Consider the following 25,719-nt stretch of genomic DNA (forward strand, 5'->3'; position numbering starts at 1 on the left):
CTTTTTTTTTTTTTTTTTTTTGGTACTGGAGATTGAACTCAGGACCTTGAGCTAAATCCCTGGCCCTGACATCATCTTTTTTTTTATTCTCTTTGTCACTGCCATCATTGCTGTGGATAACTGTAATAACTTCCAACTCCTTTTCCTGCTTGTGGCTGTTTTTTCCAGCCAAGTAACAGGTCAGTCAGCTAAAATGTTAGGTAATGCCACTCCTTTCCTTAAAACCCTCCAGTGACTTTCCCAATAAATAAAAGCCAACTCCTTATAATGGCTTTCCAGAATAGACTGTATTCTACTGACATAGCTTGTCTGTATCTTCTAGAATGTGAGTTTCATGAAGCAGGGATTTTGTTCACTAAAACTCTTACCACAAAGCATGTAGTCAATAAATAATGTTTGTTGAATGCCTTCCAATCATTATTAGTTCATAATGACTTAAGACTGTGCTGTTTAGAACCAAATTCATATTTCTTACTCTGTTGATTGTATTTTTTTTTAATGCTATTAGAGGCTTTCTATGCCCCAGACTGGGAATTTGAACACCATAGTTGACACTTCTCTTATTATTTAATCTTCATATTTATTTCATTTATCTTCATATTTATTCTGTTGTTGAATTTTGTTGATTATTTTTCTATAACAGCTCTCCAGTCAGACTCTTCTGTACCTATCGTTACTACCACAATGCAACCCTTTGTTGTTTAGAGAACTGCAACAACTTTATTACTGGCCTTTTTGCCTTCTTTCATCTTCATTCCTTTTAACTCATTACTGCCAGTTTAGTCTTTTTTTTTTAATGAACCTTTCTCTGATATCTGTTTAAGTGATTTCTTCCTTTATAGAATAATAATGCTAATATTTACTTAGACTTAATATGTGCCAGGGACTGTTCTAAGCAATAAAGCACCAATGAGGCAGGTATTCACATTTTACAGATGAGGAATGAAGGCATCTCGATGTAATTTGTCCAGTGCATCTAACAGTGGAGCCAGTGTTGACCTAGGCAGTCAAATTCTAGTTAGCACATTTTCTTGGTAATATCTTCCTACTCTGCTTTTCCTTACCTCACCCCATACACACTTATTTGTCAGTTTTTGATATTTACCATTTTCCTCTTCTGTTTCTTAGCCAACACTACTTAAGCATACTGGGAATGGAATCCATGCTCATCTGTCTTTATATCCAAGTAGCACATAATGTATATGCATAGCAACACTGAGGAAAATTTTTTATTGAAAAAAAAAAAAAAAGAAATGTTCTTTAGGAAAAGTGTTCATACACTTGCAATTAATGAAATACATGTAGAGGGATCATGTGTCTTTTTAAAATGGACTATTCTAGTTCACACTTAATGTTTGGCATAAAGACTGATAGTGTTTCCTTTAAGGTCACAAGTGTCAAAGTTCAGATGACAAATGAGATGTTCATCTTTTTCATGACATCTTTCTTTTACTGTATGAATCTTCCTGGTTTTCATCTGTGATCTCTGGGAACAGATATATTTTTGTCAGAAAAGATGAAAATAAAGAAAATTTAAAACCAAATTTTGAGTTGGATTAAACTTTATTTAAAAATCTATATTGAAAACTAATATGCATTCATATATAAATTGGAGAAAATAAAAATGAAGAATAGAATTGTTTGTTAAACTGTTTTCTTTTTTTTATTTTGGTACTAGGGATCAAACTCAGGACCTTGCATTTGTGAAGCAGGCAGCAGAACCACTGAGCTAAACCTTGGCCCTTAAAATGTTTTCTTAAAAATATTTAGAAAAGACTGTTAATGATGTTACTAGTGGGTTTTATGAAGTTAAAATTATCTGTGTTGTACTTTCTTCCTTTGTGCCTGTGCATACCAACTGCAGTGAACACAGGTGGTAATTGTGATGTATTTGTTATGGGGCATAAATAATGGAAACATCATATGAGGTGGACTGCACAAGGCTCTGACAGGTGTATCCCAGTGTATTCATTGCAAAATTAGAAAAGGAATAAGACAAATTAAGTCTCTTGGTCAGTACTTTTTAAATTCTCATTTTCATGTTTCTTTTTTGTTGTTGAGTGCCGGGTAAAACTTTTATTCATACAGTTATAATCACAAGCAAAAGCACTGGATTATATAACTATTCAGTTAAATTTTATTATCCTGATGATCTAAAATTTACATATATACTTAAAAAATCTACAGAATTTTAAGCAAGAAAAATTAAAATTTAAAACAAAGAATTTACAGTGTCTAGGGCCATGATTTGAGAAATGCTGATTTACTAAATTATTTGATTTCTGAAAAGGGTCATTATTAGTAAGTTAGTTTTATTTCTGCTTATAGTTATACCTTTGACCTGCACAACTTTTGTTATATATATTTGTTACATATATAAGCTGCAGAAAGAGTTTCTGCATATATTTAATTTTTTTCTAAGATGTAAAGGATAAGAATAAGGTATAGATATGAAGAAAGTGTAAGAGAGGAGTTAAATGTTTTTAAAAATCGTGTAAATCACTTTTTATTTATTTATTTTTTTGTCTGTGGTAATATTTTAACCTATGGAAATTTGTATGGTTTGTCTTTTCAGAGGCTGAAAATATTGTACACGAAGATTCTTGATGTTCTTGGTCAAATCCCTAAAAACGCTGCATATAGAAAATATACAGAACAGATTGCAAGTGAGAGGCTGGCTGTGGTGGAAGCAGTAAGTAACTAAATCAGTTTGGTTTCCTTGGGCTTACATATTCAGGGTAACATTTAACAACAACAACAACTTAGTTGCTTACTTTTGCATATTTTATACACTCTCTTAATTCAGTGCTTTTTTTCTGTTTTTTATCTTTCTCATTTAGCAAACTCCTGTTTACTGAGTGCTTTCTGTATGCAAAGCACTATTAAATACTATAGTATAGGTTCTTGTCCAGAGGAACATTGTAGGTGTACCTTTTACCTCTCTTCCCTGTGTAGTTCTTTATTATCTTTTGCTTGTTATCAATAGTGAATAAAACCTGTTTTTTTGGTTATGATTTTTTTTTTTTTTTTTTTTTTTTTTTTTTTTTTTTTTTTTGGTACCAGGGATTGAACTCAGGAACTTGTGAGGCAGGTGGCAGGTGGCAGTACTGCTGAGATCGATTCTTGGCCCCTTGATTTTTTATTTTGTTTTTTGAGACGGGATCTCACCATGTAGCCCATGCTGTCCTTGACTTTACAATCCGCAGTGGCTAGAATGATAGTCTTGTGCTACCACACCCAGTTGATAATCAATCTTAATCTCTTTTTTTTCTAATCACAGTGTAGAGAAGAATCAAAATAAAACAAAATGTGTTGTTTCAGTTTTTCTTACTACATGTTTGCAGTACGTAATGATTATATTCCTGTGGGGAGTTGCTGCATTACACATCTTAATTCTTTTTTCATCCCATTCCCTTCCCCTCCCTTTTCAATGCCTCTATTTCTTGATCCCCTTCCCATTTGAGAAAGATCTCTCTACTTCCTATTATCTGTCTTTTGTTTTGTTCTTTATTTGTATTTTGGGTTTCTCATTTGTTTTTAAATAAAACTGTCAAAATTTTTCTTTCAAAGAGTACTTTCTTCATAAAGAAGACGAAGTTAATTTCTCTAAATGACCAAAAATTATATCAGGCATTGTTATGTTAAGACCAAATGTTTGTTTCCCCTAGAAATTCATATGTTGAAGGTATGGCTTTATTTAAAGATGGTGCCTATAAGGAAATAATTAAAGTTAGTGAAGTTATAAGTGTTGGGCCCTGGTCCTCTAGGATTGGTGTCTTTGTACAAGGAGACACCAGACAGCTCATGTGCATTCTCTTTCCTCATGCACACATAACATGGAAAGGCTGTATGAGCGTACAGCAAGAAGATAGCTGTCTGCAACTTAAGGGGAAGAGCTCTCACCAGAAACCAGCTAGTTGTCACTGTGATTGTGGACTTCAGTCTCCAGAGCTATAAGAAAATAAATTTCTCACCCAGTCTACAGTATTTTGCAGTTACAGCCACACAAACTACTATAAACATTTTAGAGTTTTTGAATGAAAGGTACTAGACAGGAATACAGTAAACTACCACTGATTTTTTTTCATACTAAACTACATTGCACTGTTGTTACATTTTCACCCTAAAATTTATAGACTTTATGTAATTATCAAAAATAGTGTTCATGGACTGCAGAAGTATTTCATATAAGCACAGAGGATCTTAATTATATTTATTAGATTATCAAACTCCTGTTCTTACATTCTCCTTAGGTAGACAGCAGAACAGTGCAATTTGATTTAGAACATTTATCTTGATAATTATGGAAGTAAATTACAGATTAAAGTCTCTAAAGAAGAAGTTCACTTTCTTTCATTTTTATGTCTTCCTTGAGGATAAAACACATATTTAAAAATCTCAGAATAAATTTGACTTTTTCTTTTCGTGAGATGAATTTGTTCAACTCTGCCTTTCTTTCTGTTTTCCTTCCCAATAACTTTGTTGACTTTTAATCATTTATTCTATGCCCCTTTCCCATTTTATCATCATCTTCAGGAGCCTCAAGAGCTTGTTCTCATTGTAAAAGAAAAAACTACATGTCTATATTTTTATTTACTTATTGCACTATTCCTTTGTGTCCTCTCATAGCCAAGGTTCACAGGATAGTTCACTGTTAATATGTCTACACTTAGCTCCTAAATCCTTTTCTTTGCTATTTCAGTTGCCTTCTAATTGATCTATTTGTAGTCCCATCATAATTATATGCCACACTACCAATAATAGTGATTTGTTTAATAAGTAAATCTTAATGTTACTTTCTGTCTTAAAATCTTACTGTTTTCCTTTAGTGTTTTTCAGAGGGTTAGTTTAAGGACTTGTGCCAAGCTTGTTGTATGAAACTTAGCTTTACATGATTTTAATCTAGAACCAGCCAATTTGGGGAACCATGATTAAAACCTGACAAGATTCATGGTACATAAGGCCTGGCTCTTAGTTATCTTTGCCATCCTGACCTGTCATTTCCTGTTGTACTGTCTACTTCAGGAATATCAAGCTGGTGGAAGTTCTGTAGATTCAATGTAGTTTTTTTTGTTTTGTTTTTTTGGTACCGGGGATTGAATGGGCTCTTCTTGCACTTGCGAGCCAGGTGGTAGAACCATTGAGCCAAATCCCCAGCATCAATGGAGTTTTAATATACTGTTAATTTGTACTTTTTCTCTTCCTGGAATGCCTCTTGTATCTTGTCTGTCTGGCAGTTTGCTATGGTTTGAATATGTCCTCTTTCAAATTCAGGGGTTGAAACCTAGTGGCCAATGTGGTAGTCTTAAGAGGTGATAGGGCCATGAGGGCTTCTCCATCTTAAATGAGCTTGAAGCTCTTATAAATAAAAGAGGATTGGGCCAGGAATTTAGCTCACTGGTTCTGTTGCCTGCCTTGCAAGTGTGAAGACCTGAGTTTGATCCCGGGTACCAAAAAAAAAAGAGGATTCATTCAAAATTTAGTTCCTCTTGCCCCTCTATTGCCACCATGTTAGAATACAGTAGTGTTTCTTCCCTCCTGAGGATGCAGTCCTCACCAGACACAAATTTACTAGTGCCTTGATCTTGGACTTACATGTTTCCAAAACTATGAGAAAATAAATTTTCTTTATAAATCACCTAATGTCAGGTATTTTGTTAAAGCAGCACAGATGGACTAACACAGAATTCTTATTCAGTTCTCAAATCTTCACTTCCTCTGTAAAGGTTTTTATTATCTCCTGAATAGAGTCTTATCTGTCACACTGTACTTTATTCATGCTACTTCATCTGTCTAATCTTAAGCTGCTTATGAGTGATACTGGATTCATCTTTATATCCTAAGAGTCTAGCATAATTCCTGGCACATGAAGTCCCTGAGAATTACTTGTTCATCTAAAAGACTAGATACAAATTGGTTGTAACCCCAGACACTTCATAAAAGTTATATTTCTGATTCCTGTTTTTGATAAAATTATCAGTGATTTTTTTGACTCAGTATAGAATCTTCAGTGAATCTTGTTGTGATTATAAGGTATCTATATATTTACTAAGCCTAAGGTGAAAATGAAAGTAAATTTATTTTTTTTTTCATATTATTACTGGGAAGATAGAGTAACATATTGGTGAAAAACATTGGTTTGTATTTTGTCCAAAATTTTTATCTCAGCTCTAATATTTGCTGAATAAGTTGGCATATTGCTCATTTACTTTGTCTCACTTTCTTCTGTAACTTGGGTATACTAATACCTATCTTGAACACATATTATTTGGATGAAGTATTATATATAAGTAGTTTAACTTAGTCTCACAGAAGTAATAGACAGTGAATCATTAAGTACTTTATTAAGTTTTATGGCATTATATGATTGTAAAGAAAAATTACACTGTTGATTCTTTCTCAGAAAAATTATGGATTATTTTTCTGGACGCAGATCTTTCCCAAGTTGAAAGTATTGTTGAAATTTCCTTGCTTCATCTTTACCTCTTCAGATCTCGAAACAGTGACCAGCTTCTTTGTATGGATTTTGATTTTAGGCTTTATATCTGAATTAATTCTGTGCTAAATAGTCTTTCTGAAAAGAAAGACTTATCTATTTTCTTTTCTTCCTTCTTCCTTTTCAATTATTTTAAAATTTATTTAACCAAGAAATGTTTACTATATAATTTAAATGCCATGTGTAGATCTAGGCATGGAAGCTTGTTCTCACATGGCGGTAAATGAAAAAAATAAAATTTGTGGTCTTTTGGAAATGGAGTGTTAATGATGGAAGGCAAAAACTAAGTCAAAAAGTATTAAGTGCATAGTATACTAGACAACAAGCCGAGTGAAGAAGAGTAAAGCAAGGAATAATTATTTGTGTAATGACAGGGATGAAGGATATTATAATATGTATTAGTTTTTTATTGCAGCTGCATAATAATTACCATAAACTTTGTGACTTAAAATAATAGAAATTTACTGTCCTTTACTTGTGGAGGCCAAAAGTTAGAAATTGGTATCAGGGGCCCATTCATGTTGTTAGGGCTGTGTTCTCTCTGTGCCTCTGGGTTATAATTATTCCTTGTTTCTTCTAGGTTCTGGAGATTTTGGTGTTCCTTAGTTTGTGGTTGTGTCATTCCAATTTCTGCCTACATGGTTGATCACTTTTTTTTTTCTGTGTGTAATTTTCCTCTGCTGCCTTTATAAGAGCACTTGCCTACGAGATTGCCTACAAGAGCAATCCAAGGAAAATCTCCCCATCTCAAGGTCTTTAATTACACCCACAGAGTCTTTGTCATATAAGATAATATTCGCAGGCACCAGGGATTAATACTTACATATTTTGTGGGACATTGTTCAGCCTACTGCAGCATAAATTATGGGTGATCCTCATTAAGAAGGTGATAGTTGAACTCAAATTCGAAAGACAGTGAAGGAATAAGCCATGCAGATGTCCTAGGCCAGTAGTGGCCATCCTATGACATGTATTCTGCAGCATGCTGTTTGTGTCATTGAAAACTCCAAAGGGTTTGTCATCACTATCCTGGGCTGTTCTGTAGATTTTGTGAGGCAGAAATGTACTGATTCCTATAATGAGAAAACAAACAAACAAACAAAAAATCTTGTCTTTTTCTTTTTATTGTAGTAATGGAACATAAAAGTCACCCTGATAAATTCTTCTTTACATATGTGTGTATAAGTATGGTATGCATGAGGCATGGTTCCTCAAAAAGCTCAATATAGTAGAAAATAAATGTTATTGAATGTTCTAGGTAATATATCTATTATTTAGAATGTTTTGTGAAATTATAGATAAAAATATACAGAAATCATAAGTGTAGAGCTTGATGAATTTTTCACAAAGTGATCAAACTCAATACCAGACAAAATAGGACATTTTGAGAATAGCAGAACCTCTCTTGTTTCCCTTGAACTTACTGTACTCCTGTCTTCGTTACTTTTCTTGTTGTTGAGACAAAATACCCAACACTTAAAGTTAGGGAAGGAAAGATTTATTTTGGATCACAGTTTGTAGAGATTTCAGTCCATAGTCAGCTGGCTCCAAAGCAGGGTGGTGTGGCAGAGGAGCATCAAGGAGGAAAAACAGTCCAGGGCAAAGCAGGGCAGGCAGAAGGCAGCAAGCAGCAAGCTAGGACAGCAGCTCTTTTTTCTGTTCCTTATATTCTGTCCAGGGTGGGGCAGCCTTTATCCTGGCATCGAATTGTGAATCAGTCCTAGCATCACACATCTTAGATCCAGCCACCTCTGAAAAGCTCCACATACACATGAGGCTTTGGGGGGGCACATCTGGATGATTGCCATAACAGCTTCTAACTGTAACTGCTATTCTAGTCTCTATTGTGACATTATTTTGGCTGTTTTTGAATTTTATATAAATGGGATAAAATCATTATGCACTCTTTTGTGTCTATAATTTCTTTCCACTTAATATTATATTTGAGAGAACCATTTATGCTGTGCGTGATTGTAGTTTGTTCATTCTTGTTGCTGTATAGTATTCTATTATATGCAAATACCATAATTTATCAATCCATTCTATCATAGTAATTTCTTTCTAGTTTGGATCCACAGTTGGTGCTGCTGTGGACTTCTTTGATCATATCATTTGTCTATGAATTCATGTTTGTTTAGTATATATTCAGAAGAGGAATTTCTACATCATAGAATAGTATTTATTTTTAATGTTCTCAGGAAATATGGAACATACTAAGAGAAGCAATGTAATTTTTAAAATGTACTTTAGAAAGACTGAATTAGATATTCTGTGTCTTTTGATAATCATGTTAATAAATATGTAGTGCTTTCAGTATTCAGACAGGAAGATAATAAAGCAGCAGAAAGATGAGATGGCTTTACCATATGTTTGGTGAAAACATTCTGGTGCTAGAAAAATTATAAGTGTGCTTTATGTATGAGTTTTTAAAATAAAATATATTGAAACATTCAGATGTTGTGCTCCTATGTTTAATTTTTTTTCTTTTCCTGAAATTACAGGAATCAAATGTTAAAAAATTAGAAGACCAACTTCAGCTTGGCCAAATAGAGGAGGTGATTCTTCAGGTAAAGGAAAAATTCAACATTTAGATGTTTGACTTCAAATGTTAATTTTATATGAAGAGGGACAAAGCTGATATTTCAGGAAAAACAGAAAACTAAATTTACTTATGTATTGACTGATTAAATATAACATGTCAATGGCAAAGTAAGTGTCATTATTGCAACTTGAATTTGGTGAAGCTTTTTTAAAAAAAAGACTGGAGTTTGTTGCTCTCTTTCCGTTTAATTAGTATGTTCTTGGTAGCCTTAACTTAGATTTGTAGTGTGTTGTTAACTATTATTTTAGTAATGTTACATTTTTAGATACAATTATTTATTTTAAATTTGGAGCAAGCGTATAATCCCAGGATTTGGGGCGACTGAGGCAGGAGGATCCAAGTAAGTTTGAGTCTTACTAAGTCTGGGCAATGTAAAATTACTAGTCAACATCCCTTACATAATGTGAGTTAAATTCCTGTACCATAATACCTAATTATTTTCTAAAATACATAATTTTTAGTGCCATAGCAGTGTTTCAAAATACCAGTTTTAATATATCTATGCTGGCAAGAATACTGTTTTGATTTATTCAGGGGAAGTGATGACTGTTTTGTTTTTTTAAAAATTGTCCATTTCCCCTCAGTTACTAATAAGGTTGTATTTGTAAAATATAGTCCTATATTTCATTTCTTATACACTATATCGTTAATGTTTTTGTTATATTATTTGGTCTTAGTGTTTTTAAATACATTTCATTGAATGCTTTTTAATTGGAAGATATTAGCCTTAAACTTTTGCCAAATTGTTGGCACATACTTTTGTCTGTTCTTTGCCTTTTGACTTCAGTTTAATTTTTCTCCCACATGTAGAGGTTTTTATTTGTTTAAATTTTGTTTTCTCCCAACCTCTTAATATAGGGTTTAGAATATCTTTTCCATATCATTCAAACATACAGTTATAAAGATAATGAGACATTTGACATCGTTTTTTTCACACTAAGTCTTCGAAATCTGGTATGTGTTTGACACTCATAGCATATCTGAATTTGGATTAATTACCTTTCTAGTGCTCAGTGGCACTTGTGGGTACTGGCTAGCCTATTGGACAGCCCATATCTAGAGGGATGGTATGAGTGGAATGAGAGAAGAATAGAGTGTCCTCTAGAAGTCAAGGGGAAGTAGGCCACAGGGGATAGATAAATGCAGCTGCGTTAGGGTCCTTGAAGGGGTGATCATTCAGTGGTATTCAGGGCTAAGTGCTCCCCATACCTTTGCCCTCTGCACTGCCTTGGGAGGTAGAGAAAGCATGGATGTTGAAGGGACCTGGGGGTGAAAGTCAGTCAGGGAAATAGTCACTCTTATGAGTATCTTAGCAGCAGTATCTGAATGATGTTCTCATTTCAGCATTAGTAATTATCTCTACCCCCAAATACCTACTAGTGTCCTGTTGAACTCAACACTTGTATTTTGGTTACTAGATTGGCTTTTTTTTTACCTTAGCACAAATGAGGCTTTACCTTTAACTGAAGAACAGTAGCCTCTGATAAGCACTTTTTCTGTATTTGAGTTCCTTTTCTTGACATTTTGAAAACCTTTATTTATTTATTTATTTTTGGTACCGGGGATCGAACTCAGGTCCTTGTACTTGCGAGGCAGATGCTGGAACCACTGAGCTAAATCCCCAGCTGTGAAAACTTTTTAGTAATGTTCATCTTCTAATTTGGCCTCAGTTGTTGTAGGGAAAATGTGAAATACTAAAATATATAAATATATTTGTTAGGTATATCATAAATTGTGTTTGAAGTAAAAATTAAATGGAGCATTATCTAATTAAGTAATTATTTCACCCCAAACTCTGGTAGCCACTGTTCTATTCTCAACTAATATGGGATCAACTTTTTTAGATGTCACATTTGAGTAAGATCATGTTATGTTTTCTTTCTGTGCCTGGCTTACTTCACTTAACATAATGATCTCCACATTGCCACAAAGGGCAGGAGTTCTTTTTTTTCATTTGTCCAAATAGTATTCACTGATGTCTCTTCCCCACAGTAGTTTATTTCCATTGGGTATATGCACAGTAGTGGGACTGCTGAATCATGTGATACTTCTATTTTTAATTTGTTTCAGTTAGGCTCTATTCTAGTTTATATTCATATGAACATTGGAGAGTAGGAGAATAAGAGGACTGCAGAAAGATTGGTCAGTGTATTCTACTTTTATGGTTAAATGGGACAATTAAGTTATTGTTTTTTAGCCGGGTATAGTGGTACATTCCTATAATCCCAGCTTTCGGGAGGTTGAGGCAAGAGGATCATTACGAGTTCAAGGCCAACCTGAGTTTCATAGTGAGTTCAAGGCCAGTTTGAACTACATCGTGAGACCTTGTCTCCAAAAAAAAAAAAAAAAGTTAACTGTGTTTTGTTGCACAGTAGGATGACTATAGATAATGATAATGTACTTCTGTTGAAAAATAAAAGCTAATAAACAAGGTTTTGTATGTTTTCACCACAAAGAAATGGTAAATGTTTGAGGGGATAGATAGGCTTGCTTAACCTTATTGAGCATTATACACTGGACATCTGTATTGAGACATCACATGGTACACCATACACATCTATCATTTTAATATGTCAGGTTAAATAAAAATATAAATAATGCAGAAAAATCAGTTCAGTCAATAAACATTTACTGTGCACCAGTTATTTTACCCTGAATTCTATAGATAATTGTTTTCCAAACTGTTAAATCTCAAATAATTATGGGTCATGAAATAAGTGGATTGTGATTGAAATTTTTTAAGAAGATACAATATAAAATATCACAGTAAAGATAATGATTTTTAGTTTTATTTTAGTAATATGTGTGTATTGTGGATCCTATAGTAAAAGATGTAACATTTCCCTCTTATTTAAGGTTTGTCTTTTTGTCTTTTTTTATCAATTACCTATAGTCAAGCCTGGTCTGAAAATATTAAGTGAAAAATTCTAGAAAGAAATATAAAATTGCATGTTCAGAGCAGTTTGATGAAATCTCACACTGTTCCACTCCATCCTGCCAGGGGTGGAAACCATTGCTCTGTTCCCTATAATCCTCCCATTAGTTGGCCATCTCCATTATCAAACCAACTCTCATGTCATAGAGCTTATGTTCAAGTAATCTTTATTTTATTTAATACAGCAATTGTTTTATTATAGTTGTTGTGTTAGCAGTCTCTTACTACTGTAACTCCTTGACTTATGCACAAATTCCATTCTGAGAGAATGCTGGGTTTGTTATTAAGTCTGAAAAAGTGAGTCTCACACACCTTTGACACAAATATACAATATATATTGCTTTGAGCTTTCTAGCAGTCTCCTCCACATTACCTCTGCTTTTCTTCTTGCTTCCAGACATCTTGGGCTCCATGAGCACTGTATTTTGCATTGTACAGTGAGCACACAGCAGCACAACTGTGCTAGTGTCCAGCAGACAAATGAACCACTTCCAGGATTTGTTCCCATCTATGAATGTTCATAATGCTAGGTCCGTTTGTATCAGTGCAAGTTAGCAGCTCGAATATTTTTAAGTCCTGGACTTACTGTATGCCTAATTGAGAAGTTATGCTTTATCTTAATTGTTTGTATATGTGAAAAGCATTATATAGGGCTCAGTATTATATATGGTTTCACTAGTCATCCATTGGTGGTCTTGTATCTCCATGGATGGAGGCGATTACTGTATTTTTTTACTGTGAGCCATGGTAAAATAAAGTTTGAAAGCCACTGATACAGATGAAAAGACATACTTCTGATCTTGAAATTACTTGTGAGACACAATTAAGATTGAAAACTCACCAGCTAAACTAGAAGTTACAGCAAACTTCCTCAAATAGGAGAAACCAAAAATATTCATTCCTCACCTGTGATTGTGTACCTGTGACAATTAATGTAACTAAATTATGTAATGTTCAATATTTGATGAGGTGTAATATGAAAGTAGTAGCTCTCATAATTAAATTTCAATGAAATACCTGTTGAACAGTCAAATGATCTTTGAAAAATTTTTATTAATAGGCTGAAAATGAACTAAGTCTGGCAAGGAAGATGATAAAGTGGAAACCATGGGAACCATTAGTGGAAGAGCCTCCTGCCAACCAGTGGAAATGGCCAATATAATCCTCATTTACTGTGTGATGGGTTGATGGGAAACTGCTGCCATTAAATGTTCTGTTATATTAAAAATGTGTTTGTTATTTCTTATAATCAAGAAAAAGGATAACAGGATACTTGAGTTATTTAAATTTAGTGATTGTGGTAATAGGGTCTTGTGAATCAGGTTTTAGTTTGTATAGTATTCATGCACATTATTGCAAATTCAGTATTTCTTTGAACAGAAAGGTTGTGAGAAGGTGTGAAAGTTAATGAGGAAATTCCTAGAGATTAATATAGAGACTACAATCAAAAGATGAAACAGCTTCAGTAGTATCTTCAGCATATTTCTTTATCCTGAAAAAAAGAGAAAATATATTTTTTTCTGAACAAACTTATTGTTTAAGTAAGGTAGTAAGAATATGTTCAATTGTGAGAAAAATGACAGAAATAGTTTCATTAATTTTTTTTTTTTTTTGTACGAGGGATCGAACTTGGGACCTTGCACTTGCGAGGCAGGCTTGGTGCCACTGAACTAAATCCCCAGCTTAGTTCATATTAAATTTTAAATTATAATTAACCTGTTTTCCTGTGGTATGATGTATAAAGTAAAATTTAAACATGTAATTGTATACTATCAAGTCCACTATCAATGTCATTTTAGTCCAGATTTGGATTATTTACACTTCTTCACTGTGTGTGCATGTATGTTTGGATGTGTATATGTGTCTATGTGTCTATCTCATTGTAGACAATCATGAGGAAAAAATGGTATTCTTTTTCCTAGCATGTTTCTCATTTCACTGAGCTATAATATAAATGCAAAATAGATATTAAGTAGATGGGTTGACTTCTTAGCAGTCAGCAAGAGTGCTTATTCTTGAAGGGAAGTGGAAGGTGTGTTGGGGAAGTCAGAAGCCTGAATTTCTCATTCCTGTGATTTTAACCCCATTATGAACTCAGTGAAGTTGAGGCAAGTTGGTGGCCTTTCAAATGGCCTATTCCTACTTTTTAAGACAAGTAGAATTTATTACTTTCTTTTTCAGTTCTGACGTTTACTTTAGTGTATTTATAAAGGTCAAAATATATGATCCTAAAGCATGTGTACATGGATGCTTTCAAGTCTGTTTTCTACCAGTCATTTTTTCTAGGTCTTTTGAGTGCATAACAAACAAAATTGGCTTGCTGTGCCTTTGTCCTACTTTCAGTTCCATTTTTCTCATGATTTTTGAAAAGCTTTTATGTTTCACCAACAATGCTACTATGGCTTTATTGCTAAAAGAAGACTTTATTGATGTTTGTGTTAGAACTGCTCATTGTAGGGTAATACAGCTAATAGAATAATGGCTAATACGTAAAACAATGTTTTATGAGACATGCATGAATGCTAGGTACTGCTGTTAAGTACTTAACATGCTTATTAGATCTGTTCCACAAGGCGAAGTGTGAGATACTGCAAATTATCTCTATTGTTCTGATTAGGGAACCAGAGTCCAACCTGAGTAGTTCTGCCTTACAGCTGCGTTATGTGGGAAGCTGGAGGAACCGAGGCAAAGAGACGGTTTAGTAGCACATCCAAGGTCAGTAGCTGTTAAGACGTGGAGCTAAAATGTGAAACTAGACAGTATGGCTCTAGAGTTCTTCCTAACTAGAATGTTATTCTTCAGTAATGTACTTGGGATGCTCTCACTCCTGCCTGTGTTATCGGGATTGTACCCAATAAACCTAGATCTTGCTTCTTTGACTTTTTCTACTAAGGTATCTATAGTGAACAAAAATGAACAGATGTAAACGATGTCATTTTTTGCAAAGACCTTCATATTGGTTGTAGATTACAGGGTACATACTTTTTAAAAGACATTGTAATTTAGTTATCATTCTATAGCATTTATTAACTGCCCACAAAGCCTTATACCTTGTTGTTTGCCAGGAAATAGATTTAGTACAGGACACATAAATCTATAGGATTATCCTATAATATTTACCCAAAAAGCCAAGAGATAAGTTTGCCTGCTAGAGACCCCAAAAAATCCAGCCAAGTGCCTGGATCGCTTGGCAGTGTCCTCCATGAGTCCAGCTGGTGGTCTAGAGCCTGGCAGTGTCTACGCAAGTCTATCAAAGATCTGCACTGGAAAGGTCCAAGGGTCAGTGCTGAGAGCTAGAAAGTCTGCACCAGCAGAATCTGTGCCAGAAGGCTAAGGGAGCTGTACTGGTGTCAGGAAACAACACTGAAAGGTGAAGACCAGAACTCCCACAAAGGGAACAGCAGCCATCTCCAGTGATGGCAAGGACATGAGTTCCTCTGAGGACCAGAACAGCCGAGATCATATCAGGAAAACCATCTCAGCCCCAACAAAGCTCCTGGGAAATAAGCAGCATGTAATCTTCCCCTCCTGTTCTCCTTTTATGCCATTCCAGCAGCAGACCTTAGGTGGTCCTTCACTCCCTGAACCCTGCTGACAGCCCAGCTGGGCATTCCTACTCAAGTTGACCATTAATTAATACACCACATACCTGATTGTTTTACTCCATCAAATCTTTTTTCCAGTTACTTCTTATAAACTTCCAGATTAAGCATCTTTTGCAGACGATTCTGTTCATGGAGTTTCAGTGTTGCCAAGGGTCTATTATACTAATTTGAGTAATTTTCAGAATAGCTTGTTTTAATTTGCTGTAGGTTCCCTATAGGTTTGATTCAGGCCAGTCACTATACTCCAGATTTTCAAGAAGGAAAAGTTGGAGTTGATACTCCTTCCCACATCTGGACTGAGTTCAGAGTATTTAAATTTCTGCAAATTCTTTTCTTTGGGATGAAATGGCTTTTACTTAGGAGAACCATGTAATTTACTAATTAATAACTTTGTAAGGATGCTTGGTATGCCCTGTGACTGTCCTGAACCCTACTGAATAATGGTTAGCTCTCAAGGTTTCCATCCTTCCTATAAGAGGAGTAGTTGGAGTAGTTTGTCATCTGAATAGAACTATACATAGGGCATCAAGATTCACTGTACCCTTTTATTGCCCTCGGACCCTGCCTTTTCTTCAGAATGGGGAGGGGCTTATCTTTTTTTGACTTTGCATTTCCTTATTTTTCCCCCTCCCTGTACTGGGATTGAACCCAGGGTATTCACACAGCCACATCCGCAGCCCTTTTTATTTTTTAGACAGTTTCCCAGGTAGAGCTTGAACTTGCAATCTTCCTGTCTCAAATCCTAAGTATAGTCAGAAAAGTGAGGCTAATTAAGCTGGTAATCTATGAATGTGTTCCTTTTCAAAGAGAAAAATCAACAATGTCAGGAAGACATTAGAAAACTACATATAGGAAACATTTTATATATAACCTAATGTCAGCTTTTTATTTTATTTTTCTCAGGTTCTATCATTTGAACAGAACCTAACACCCTGGGGTTTAGGGTTATGTACCATGTTGCTGAACATATAACAAGTTTGTATTTTTCTTCCCTCCTTTCCTCCCTCCCTTCCTTCCTCGTTTGCAGTTACTGATAAAAGTCACTTTTTTCTCCAATAAAAGTCACTGTTCTATGAGATTCTAGGTTTCATATTTAATATGATAAGAGATCTGAATATGGATGGAGGCTGTAGAAATGTATTGGAATTCTGTTTAGAGGTAATAAGCCAAAGCTCTCGATAATGAAGAAAAGTACTGAGAAAAAAAGTGACCTTGCATAGGTTACTCCTAAATCCCTATGTCTTAAATACAAGTTTGTTCCTCATTCATAGTACATGCCTAAGGTGGGTTGATAAAGCGTGCTCAGAAGAATCATACAACAGATCCAGACTCCATGGTATCAGCTCAATTCCATGAACATGGTAGGGATGGGAAAAAGACAAATTCACACACAGAAACCACACACACACAAATGTTAAAGATATTTAGCTATGCATTGCTAACAATTTTCAAAGCGATCTTTAAGTTCATGATAGATAACTTTTTGTGGTGCACTTAAATGTAATTTGTGATAGATGAGCTGCTACATATGAGTAAAGGAAAAGCTTTGCATGATTTTTAAAATTTCTCATGATTTTAAAATTTGTTTTTAGGTAAACTTTTTAGCTTTTTCCTACACGTTTTATTAGTGCATATTTGTTAAGCACATTAATGGGTTTCATTTTGGCAGATTTGCACATGCATAAAACTGACTTTAATCATTCCCCCAGGAGCCTTTTCCCACCTTTCCTCCTAGTTTAACATTTTGGGGAATTTCAATGTATATAATATATTTTGATTATATTCATCCCCCATTTGGTTTTCTGAAAGATTAATATTACTATTTATTACAGAATATTGCATTTTACTTTCTTTCACTGGAGGGTAGATTCCTTCAAGGTAAGGCAAGTCCACAATTTTTTATCTGAATTTCAAAAATCTCTGAAAATGGAAAGTTTTTCATAACTCATTTGGAATCTGGACCTCAACTGATACAAAGATATTTATGGCCTTTATCCCACTATAATATGAATATTTTGCTGCAGAAGTAATGTGTTTGATTCTGGGGTCTATTCCTAAACTCATGAATTGTTGCATAATCTAAAGCATATGCCCATATTTCCTTTCAAACTGAAAAATTTTGAATATTAAACCCATAGGATGAATTGAAAAAGTGTCAGCAAAGTGACTATGGACCTGTACTTCTGTTACCCAGCTCACAAACAAGATCCAAATTTAATCCACATAGATAATTTCCAAAGCATATTTATTTTGGTCCTTAATTTTCTAAATAATTTACTCAAATACTTTTTTTTTCTAATATCCATTTATATTATGCTACGTTTTAACCTAAGCGGTTTAATCTTGCTTTATTTTTAAAATTTAACCTTTGTCTTGGTTTTCTCATTAGTAAAATGGAACTAATAGCAGTTTTACTTTAATAAAATCTTTGTAAGGACTAAATTAGGAATCTATGCAAGGTGCTTAGTAACAAGGGAACTACTTTGAAACGCTCTGTTTCATATAGCCACTAGGTGGCATCTTTGTAAAAATACTGTATAAGAAAGTTCAAACAAATGATTATTGTATAAATACATGCCGAGATGCATAAAAGTAGATGTTTCTTGAAAAAGATGACATTTTGGACAATAAATCCTGACAATGAGTAAATTTAAGGTGGAAAATAAAATGGGAAATGCTAGCAAATTATATGAAATATAAGTAGAGTGGGTATTGTCATATTTAATGCTGTCAAGTACTTGGAAGTCTCTACGATTTGTTTTTCTTCTCGACATTTCTTGTCTTTGTTTCTAACCCTAGTGTTTTCCTACTGCCCCTAAAATGGAGGATAATGAAAGATAAGACCCAGAAAAGTAGGAATTAAGATGAATGGGATTTTTAAAAATTACTAGAAGTCAAGATTCGTTATGATTTTGGAAATATGAGTGAGCATTTGGAAAAGCCTTTCTGAACACCTGCAGACTAGATCTGCCCATGAAAGACAAATATTAGTGGTTATCTGTGTAACCGTTTTCCTTTGTTTTTCCTGATAGTATAGAAGCGAATAAAATTTTAGCTTTTGCATCTTTTAAAATGATTACTAAAACAAAGCCAATTTTTATCTGAAAATATGATACATTTGCCATATTGTTCTAATAAGAAATATGCATTTTAAAATGGGATGATTGGAAAAAATGGCATCGGACTTCAGGAAGTTTTTAGAGAGATGAAAGTGCCATTTTAGGAACATGGCATAAAGAAATGAAGACCCTGTCCCTTGTAAATGAGGAAATGGACTTGTACTAAATTTAACAAAACTTTAGTTTTGTTAACTCCACATCTTTAAAAAATACTGTAGGGTGTTAAACATAGTAGCATAGAATAATGGATTAAAATCCGGGCTTTAGGATCTGACTGCTTGGGCTTAATCTTTTTTTAACTTGTGTGTCGGTTTTCTCATTAGTAAAATGGAACTTAATAGCAGTTCCTCTTTAATAAAATCTTTGTAAGGACTAAATTAGGAATCTGTGTAAGGTGCTGAGTAACAATAATAAGCACTATTATGAGATAGTCACATGAAGTTTGTTACCACATGTTTAACAGGAACATACTTGATTTTTCCCCAACACTATCCCGTTCTTCTTTTAAAACTTCCTTACTTTAAAGAATTTATTAAGGAGGGCCCTTTGCAATTTAGTGCTTTAGCAAAACGTTTTGTTTCTCCTTAGAAACGCAACTACTAAATAGCTATGGTCTCCCTTTGTTCTTAGGCTGCCAGGAAGCCAAAAGCCAAGTTCTAAAATTAACAAAATCAAGAGGGCGCAGTTGTATCCCTGTATTCTCCGATTATGATTTAAAGAAAAGACTGTACGCTTAAACTGCTGTTTAGAGTTTGGTTGGGAGAGCGCTGCCCTTTTACCAGTGTAACAGGCCTCGGAGAGAGGATGGCGCCGCAGTCTTTCTGAGATAGGTGCCCAACAGGTAGCAGCCTCGGCACTGGCTCCTCCTCCCCGCGCGGTTAAGAGCAGCTCGAGACTTCGCCCAGGCTGGAGGCCTCGGCTCCGGGAGCGTTGCTAGGATACGGCCGCCAACAGAGGCTCTGGCGAGAGCCATAGCCGCTTCCAAGGATTTGAGAAATCGCCTGGTCCGCAGGGGCTGAGTGTCTTAGCCAGGCAGGAGGCCAGGTTTGGTTGTCTTCTGGCCGGTCCCCTAGGCCGGCCTTGAACCGGCGACTCCAATCCTCTTGGGCTCAGGGGCTGCTGGGCCACTGCAGAACGCCACGCTTCTGCTTTGAAGGTCCTGTACACCGCGCCAGTCTCAGCGCCTTTTCTAGCTCCGCCTCTGATTTGGGATTCGGGAGCAGCCGCTTCAGACTGGGAGGTGTGCTGCAACTCTCTCCTGAGGGCCCAACGTAAGGTAATAATATAGAAACAAGACGTTAGAAAACGTGTAGCCTTCCTTCGAAATAACGTCCAGTCTAGCAAATCGAGGGCGTTCAGACTTCGCTCTTTTCCTCCACCTAGACTTTGCGTCTTAAGTTTAAAATTCCAAGAGGCCTGTCTGTTTGGTAGAGAGCAAACCTGGATCTCCGCCTTCTTACTACTTGCAGTAATGTTCTAGTGTGTGTCATGGTAAGAATGAAATCGTGCATCTCAAGTGAAAAGGAGAACTGTATACAGTCATAATAAAGACTGCTTTTTAATTTTTTTTCTTGTATTTATTTTTATTAGTTATTTGCTATGCACAATGAGTACATTTATCACAGGGAGTTGCTACCTATACATATTTGCTTCTTAATCTTCTTTATTTCCCTTTCCCCTCCTAGATCTCCCTCCATTTTTAGGTCTCCTTCCCATCAAAATGTCTGTGTCCTTGTTACCTACAATCTTTCATTTTGCTTTTTAAATTATTTATTCTTTGGTTTTCTCATGACAGATGAAACTATGCAATAGTTAACCTTCTATGTCTGCTCTATTTTACTTAGCATTATGGTCTCAAGTGCATTCATTTTTCTACAAATGATTCAAATTTATCCTTCTTTATGGCTGAGTAGTAATCCATCATGTATGTACCATATTTTCTTTGTCCAGTCATCTGTTGATGAGCATATAGGCCTCTTCCAAGATTTAGCCATTAGGAGTTGTACTGACTGCTATAACAATGCGTATGCATCTGTCAGTGTAATATGATGTCTTTAACTCTTTCAAGAAGATTCCAAGTCAAATGGAATTTCTATTTTTTGTTTTTTAAGGAATCTTCACGTCAACTTCCATAGTGTGGAAATGCTTTTCATAGTGTTGTACTAGTTTACCATCCACCAATGATGTAGAAGGCTTCCCAAAACCCTACAACCTCACCAGCATTTGTAGGTTTTTAAGTTCTTGATGATAAATCTAGAGATTGTTTGAATAGGTAATATATAAAATGACTAAAAACTCAATAGGAAGAATGAAAATTGAAAATCTGCCTTTTACGCATTTTCCCCCATAACTCCAGTTTAACTTCCAGAGATGATCTATGTACATACAAATGGGTAGTTGTGCCTGTCATTGTATATTTTGTATGGTGCTTCACATTTATACTTAATATTATATATCTTGAAATCATTGTCTATCATTTATAGATATGCCGCACTTTATCTATGTACACATAAATGTATGTATGTTTCATTTTGAGTTGTTTCTAAGCATTTTATGAAATCTGGAAACTCATAAGCAAAAAGATGAATACATTTCACTACCTAACAATTTAAAACTTCAGTCTAATAAAAGAATACAAGCCTAACATCAAATGTATAATGGGAAGTAATAAAATACAAAATCAGGGTATTTGAGTAAGCCTCCTGAAAAAGGATAAGGAAACTGTCAGGGGCCTGTTCTTGGGGCCATGATGTGATGGAAATTGAAAGGAATGATGTGGGAAAATAGATTTTATGTAGAAATAAATGTTAAGATGTATGTTAAGTATATATTAAAGTTTTAAAAATTTGTAAGAGAATATAAAGCTTTAAAATAAATGGTCATGTAGTTTATATATTCAAATTTATAATGATATAAGCTGCATTACTTGGCTCTTCTGTTGCTGGGGCAAAATACCTGCCATGTGCAATTTAAGGGAGGAAAGGCTTATTTTGACTGACAGTCTCAGATGTCTCAGTCTATGGTTGGTTGGCTCCAAGGCAGTGGCAGGCTGTAGTGAGGAGATGCTGCTTAACATGTGGCATCTAGGAAGCAGAGAGTGGGGAAGAGCCAGAGAGGTAGGGGCCGGGGACCAGATACAGTTCCCCAGATCATGCCCCCATGAGGCACTTCCTCCAACTAGGACCCACCTCCTAACAGCCCATTCAAGTGTGAACTCATCAATCTGTATCCGCTGATAATGTTAATCTTCTCACAATCCAATTGCCCTTCCAAGAACACCCTATTCCAATCAAGATTAATGACGCTTTGTCTTACTTTTCTTTCCTTGCTGAGATAGAATACTCAACACCCAAAGTTAAAGGGGAGAGGGTTTATTTAGTTCACAGTCTGTAGAGGTTTCAGTCCATAATTGACTGGCTCCAAGACAGAGTGACAGCAGGGGGCAGTACAGAGGACAAGCATGGTAGCAAAAGCAACAAGGGACCTTGACATGGGATCTTTCTGCCTCTTTTATTCAGACTACTTAGTTTGGTAGCACTCACACCCTCAGGCCAAACATTGCACCATGAATCAATCCCACGTTCTAGATTCAGCCACTTCTCAAAAAGTCCCACCTAAGACTGCATGAGGTTTTGGAGGGGCCATCTAAAGACAAGCCATAACACACATGAATGTAAACAAGTAACGTTAAATATACAACTGTAGACAATTTCTAGACAGATAAACTGTGAACACTGCCAAACATCAAGGAATAAAATTAAGGTATCATGCCAATCAGATGGTACTTTATTTTCTATTTTATACTCTTCTGTTTTTTTAGGTTTATTTTATTTATTTTGTAAGTTTATATTACTCTTAAAAACAGCAGTTGTACTACTCAGAATCACAATTGCACTTCTTCAGCCTGCTGAAGGTTGAAGTGGGAGGATTGCAAGTTTGAGGCCACCCTGGACACCTAAGCAAGACCCCGTCTCTAACTAAAAGGAATTGGAGATGTAGCTTTGTAGCAGAGTGCTTGCCTGGCTTGCTGTGGCTCTGGCTAACAATAGCAACAAAATTAATAATAATGATAATGAAAAAACATTCATAAAATCTTTCAAGCCATAGCTATAATGATATTATCTGTTTAGGCTGAAATTTCACAGCATTTCATGTTTCATACTGTGATATCTATGCCTGTCATTTACATTTAATATTTATTGATTACAAGTTTATGCATATTTATAGATATGAGTGCAGCATGTTGACATATATCTGGGTAGTATTAGGAATCACTATAGTTATCTGCTTATCCTAGATGTGTGAAGAAAACGAAACCCTGTTGAATACTTTCTGCTAAATTTTAAGTTAGTCGTGTTTCTCAATGAAAAACAAAAGACAGTTTCTGATTGTAAAATTATCATTAACTATTGACCTCCACTAATATACCATGAGGAGTCCTGGAGGCTCCTCACCTAGATTAAGATCAGCAGTTCCTAGATTTTTCCTTAATCACCAGAACCCTTACCTGTTCTCCCAGGTCTCACATGCAAACGCTGCAGAGTGTCATGGTTAAAAACATGGATCCAGATCGACTGGATTTGTATCACAGATCTTCTTTTTTGCTGGGTGATGTTGAACACATTATTCAATTTTTCTATGCTAAGTTCTTTATCTGTAAAATGAGCACAATAACATTAATTATGTGGATTAAATAATTTAGTATAAATATTTGCTAATTTTATGCTTTATTTTGGAAGTATTTTTATTGAATAAAATAAGTAGTTATGTAGCACTGTGAGGTATTACTCATGTATAATTATCACCAGCCTTTTAGAAAGTTTAGAAATAGTCCATTAGTGGTTGGATAGCATTTATTAAGTACTCACTGTGTGCCTGGAATGATTTGCTAAGTATTTTTTTATACATTATTTTATTTAATTCTTAAGAGAACCTTTGATGTCGAAGTTATTAATAATCCATTTCACAAATGAAGAAATGAGACTTAAGAAACTATCTTCAAATCAAACAATTAGTAAGAGTCAAGAACTGTGAAGGTTTGGTATTTTGCCTAACTTGCACATGAATATATTTATCTTTTGCTGTTTCTGGTGTGCTGGTCAGAGATGAAGGACTCATGGCAGAAGTAGCCAGTGCTTCAAGTTTGTGTCAGTTTCCTGTGGTCCCCAGCCTGCAAGGGTAACACGGGTAAACATGTCAGTCTGTTTTCTGATATAAATGAATAGCTTCTCCTGAGAAACTCATAAAGAAAAATAGGTTGTTTTTGTTTTTTTTTAGGTCACACTTTCCAAGGATGAAAGTCTGAAAGGCACAGAGCCAGCTTGCTGAGAATCCAGGGACTGCACTGTAGCCATCATAATGGCAAGGGGTCACATGCAAGGGAGCCACACAGCTCCAGGCCAGAAGCCAGAGGTGGGGAGGGCTCTCTCTGGAGTAGCTGTGGTCCTACAGCAATACTTTAATCTTTTCTGGGGTGGTGCCCCCCACTTCACTTCCTGTGAAGCTCCACCTCTTAAAGGTCTACCCCCTCCCAACACTGTCAGACTGAGGAACAGTTTCTCAATACACGAACCCTTGAAGGGCACACTTAGACGGTATCCAGTCCATAGCAGTGACCCTACATAAGTGTTTGCACATGAGAATTTTACTGATTTTGCAGTAAACTAAGCAAAACTTGCTCTTCAGGGGAAGCAGTTATCTCAACTTTCATAGGTTCCTGTTGCAAATGCAACCCTGAGATATGACCTTGATATGAAGTGGTATTGGCTTTGCATTTTTGTTGTACCCAGCAAGAACATGTTGGGACAGTCAGGATCCATGGCAGATTGCTTCTCTCACCAGGGATTTGCTAAGTGAAATTTTGAACACAGGCCAACTGGCTCTAAGGTCGATTTCTTCCTGAAATCCCACTTTGGAAAACCAAAGCTTAGAGCATAGTACTAGATGGGAGTGACTCCTTTCTGACCTATAACCACTATGATTTTATAATTTAGAACCTTAAAATTTCTTATTTTTGGGCTACACAGATGGTTATCACTGCTAATTATTGTAAGAACAGTTGCTAACCACTTTCTTTAACAGCAACTAACAGCTTGAAAACTTTTTATGCAGTTATTTACTTTTTATGACATATCATATTATTAATTAAGTACCTCCTATGAACTGTAGATACTACCTTTCATAGAACCTACATGTCATAGGGAAGGAAGATCATCAGTACTATCTTCCTCATGTGGATATATGTTGTATGCAGGAGAGTAATTTAGGTCATATAACATGGTAAACTAGTAATGAACACAATCAAAAAAAATCTTTTTGGTACCAGGATCGAACTTGGGTCCTTGCACTTGCAGGTCAGGCGCCAGAACCACTGAGCTAAATCCCTGGTAAGTAATGAACACAAAACACAATACAAAACACAGCAAGTAGCAAATGGAGGCAGTTGCATTGCCAAGAAAGGTTAAGGGGTGTTGATTTACACAGTATCCATCAAAAGAACTGCTTTATAGCATGTGGCTTCTATTTGTAACTGCATAGATATCACATGTCTCATACCATCTGCAGACTTCTAACTCTCCAGGTTCTCTTCCCTGGACGGCTTCTCAGAACTCTAAACTACCCACCCTACATTGATTGTCCAATGGGCATCTGAAACATCCGCTTCCCCCAAACCAAACTGTGATATAACTCCCACTCACTTTCCAATCCTGCTTTATTTTCAGCTTTCCTCATTTCTATAAATGCAACCCTATCCTTTCAGTTGCTCAGGCTAAAAATATTAGGAGTATCCCCGATTCCTGTCTTTATCTCACAGTCTATAGCTTAGTTCATCATCAAATCCTTTCAGCTCTATCTTTAAAATATATGCAGAATGTAACCACTTCTCACCATCTGTCCTCCACTATCACTCTGGTTCGTTTCACCTCATATCTTGGTTACTGTGGGAGATTCCAGGAGACTCC

General features: G+C 35.5%; 2 protein-coding genes across 3 annotated transcripts in view; both read left to right on the plus strand.

Annotated features, from left to right (window-relative positions):
- Ndufa5 (NADH:ubiquinone oxidoreductase subunit A5) overlaps positions 1-13,261 on the plus strand; it is a 15,359-nt gene extending 2,098 nt beyond the window's left edge. For both annotated transcript variants that reach the window (XM_010635357.3, XM_033758027.1), the window contains exons 3-5: positions 2,576-2,692; positions 8,998-9,063; positions 13,094-13,261. In XM_010635357.3, coding sequence (XP_010633659.1) covers positions 2,576-2,692; positions 8,998-9,063; positions 13,094-13,195 — 285 coding nt within the window. In that variant the 3' untranslated portion in view covers positions 13,196-13,261. The remainder of the gene's footprint in view (positions 1-2,575; positions 2,693-8,997; positions 9,064-13,093) is intronic.
- Positions 13,262-18,058: 4,797 nt separating this feature from the next.
- Positions 18,059-25,719, plus strand: part of Iqub (IQ motif and ubiquitin domain containing) — a 77,825-nt gene continuing 70,164 nt past the window's right edge. Inside the window, exon 1 of the mRNA XM_033758023.1 lies at positions 18,059-20,033. The gene's annotated coding sequence lies outside the window, so the exon portion shown is untranslated. The remainder of the gene's footprint in view (positions 20,034-25,719) is intronic.

The sequence above is a fragment of the Fukomys damarensis genome, unplaced genomic scaffold (assembly GCF_012274545.1).
Source record: "Fukomys damarensis isolate Sample0158 unplaced genomic scaffold, DMR_v1.0_HiC HiC_scaffold_4, whole genome shotgun sequence".
NCBI classification, from domain to species: domain Eukaryota; kingdom Metazoa; phylum Chordata; class Mammalia; order Rodentia; family Bathyergidae; genus Fukomys; species Fukomys damarensis.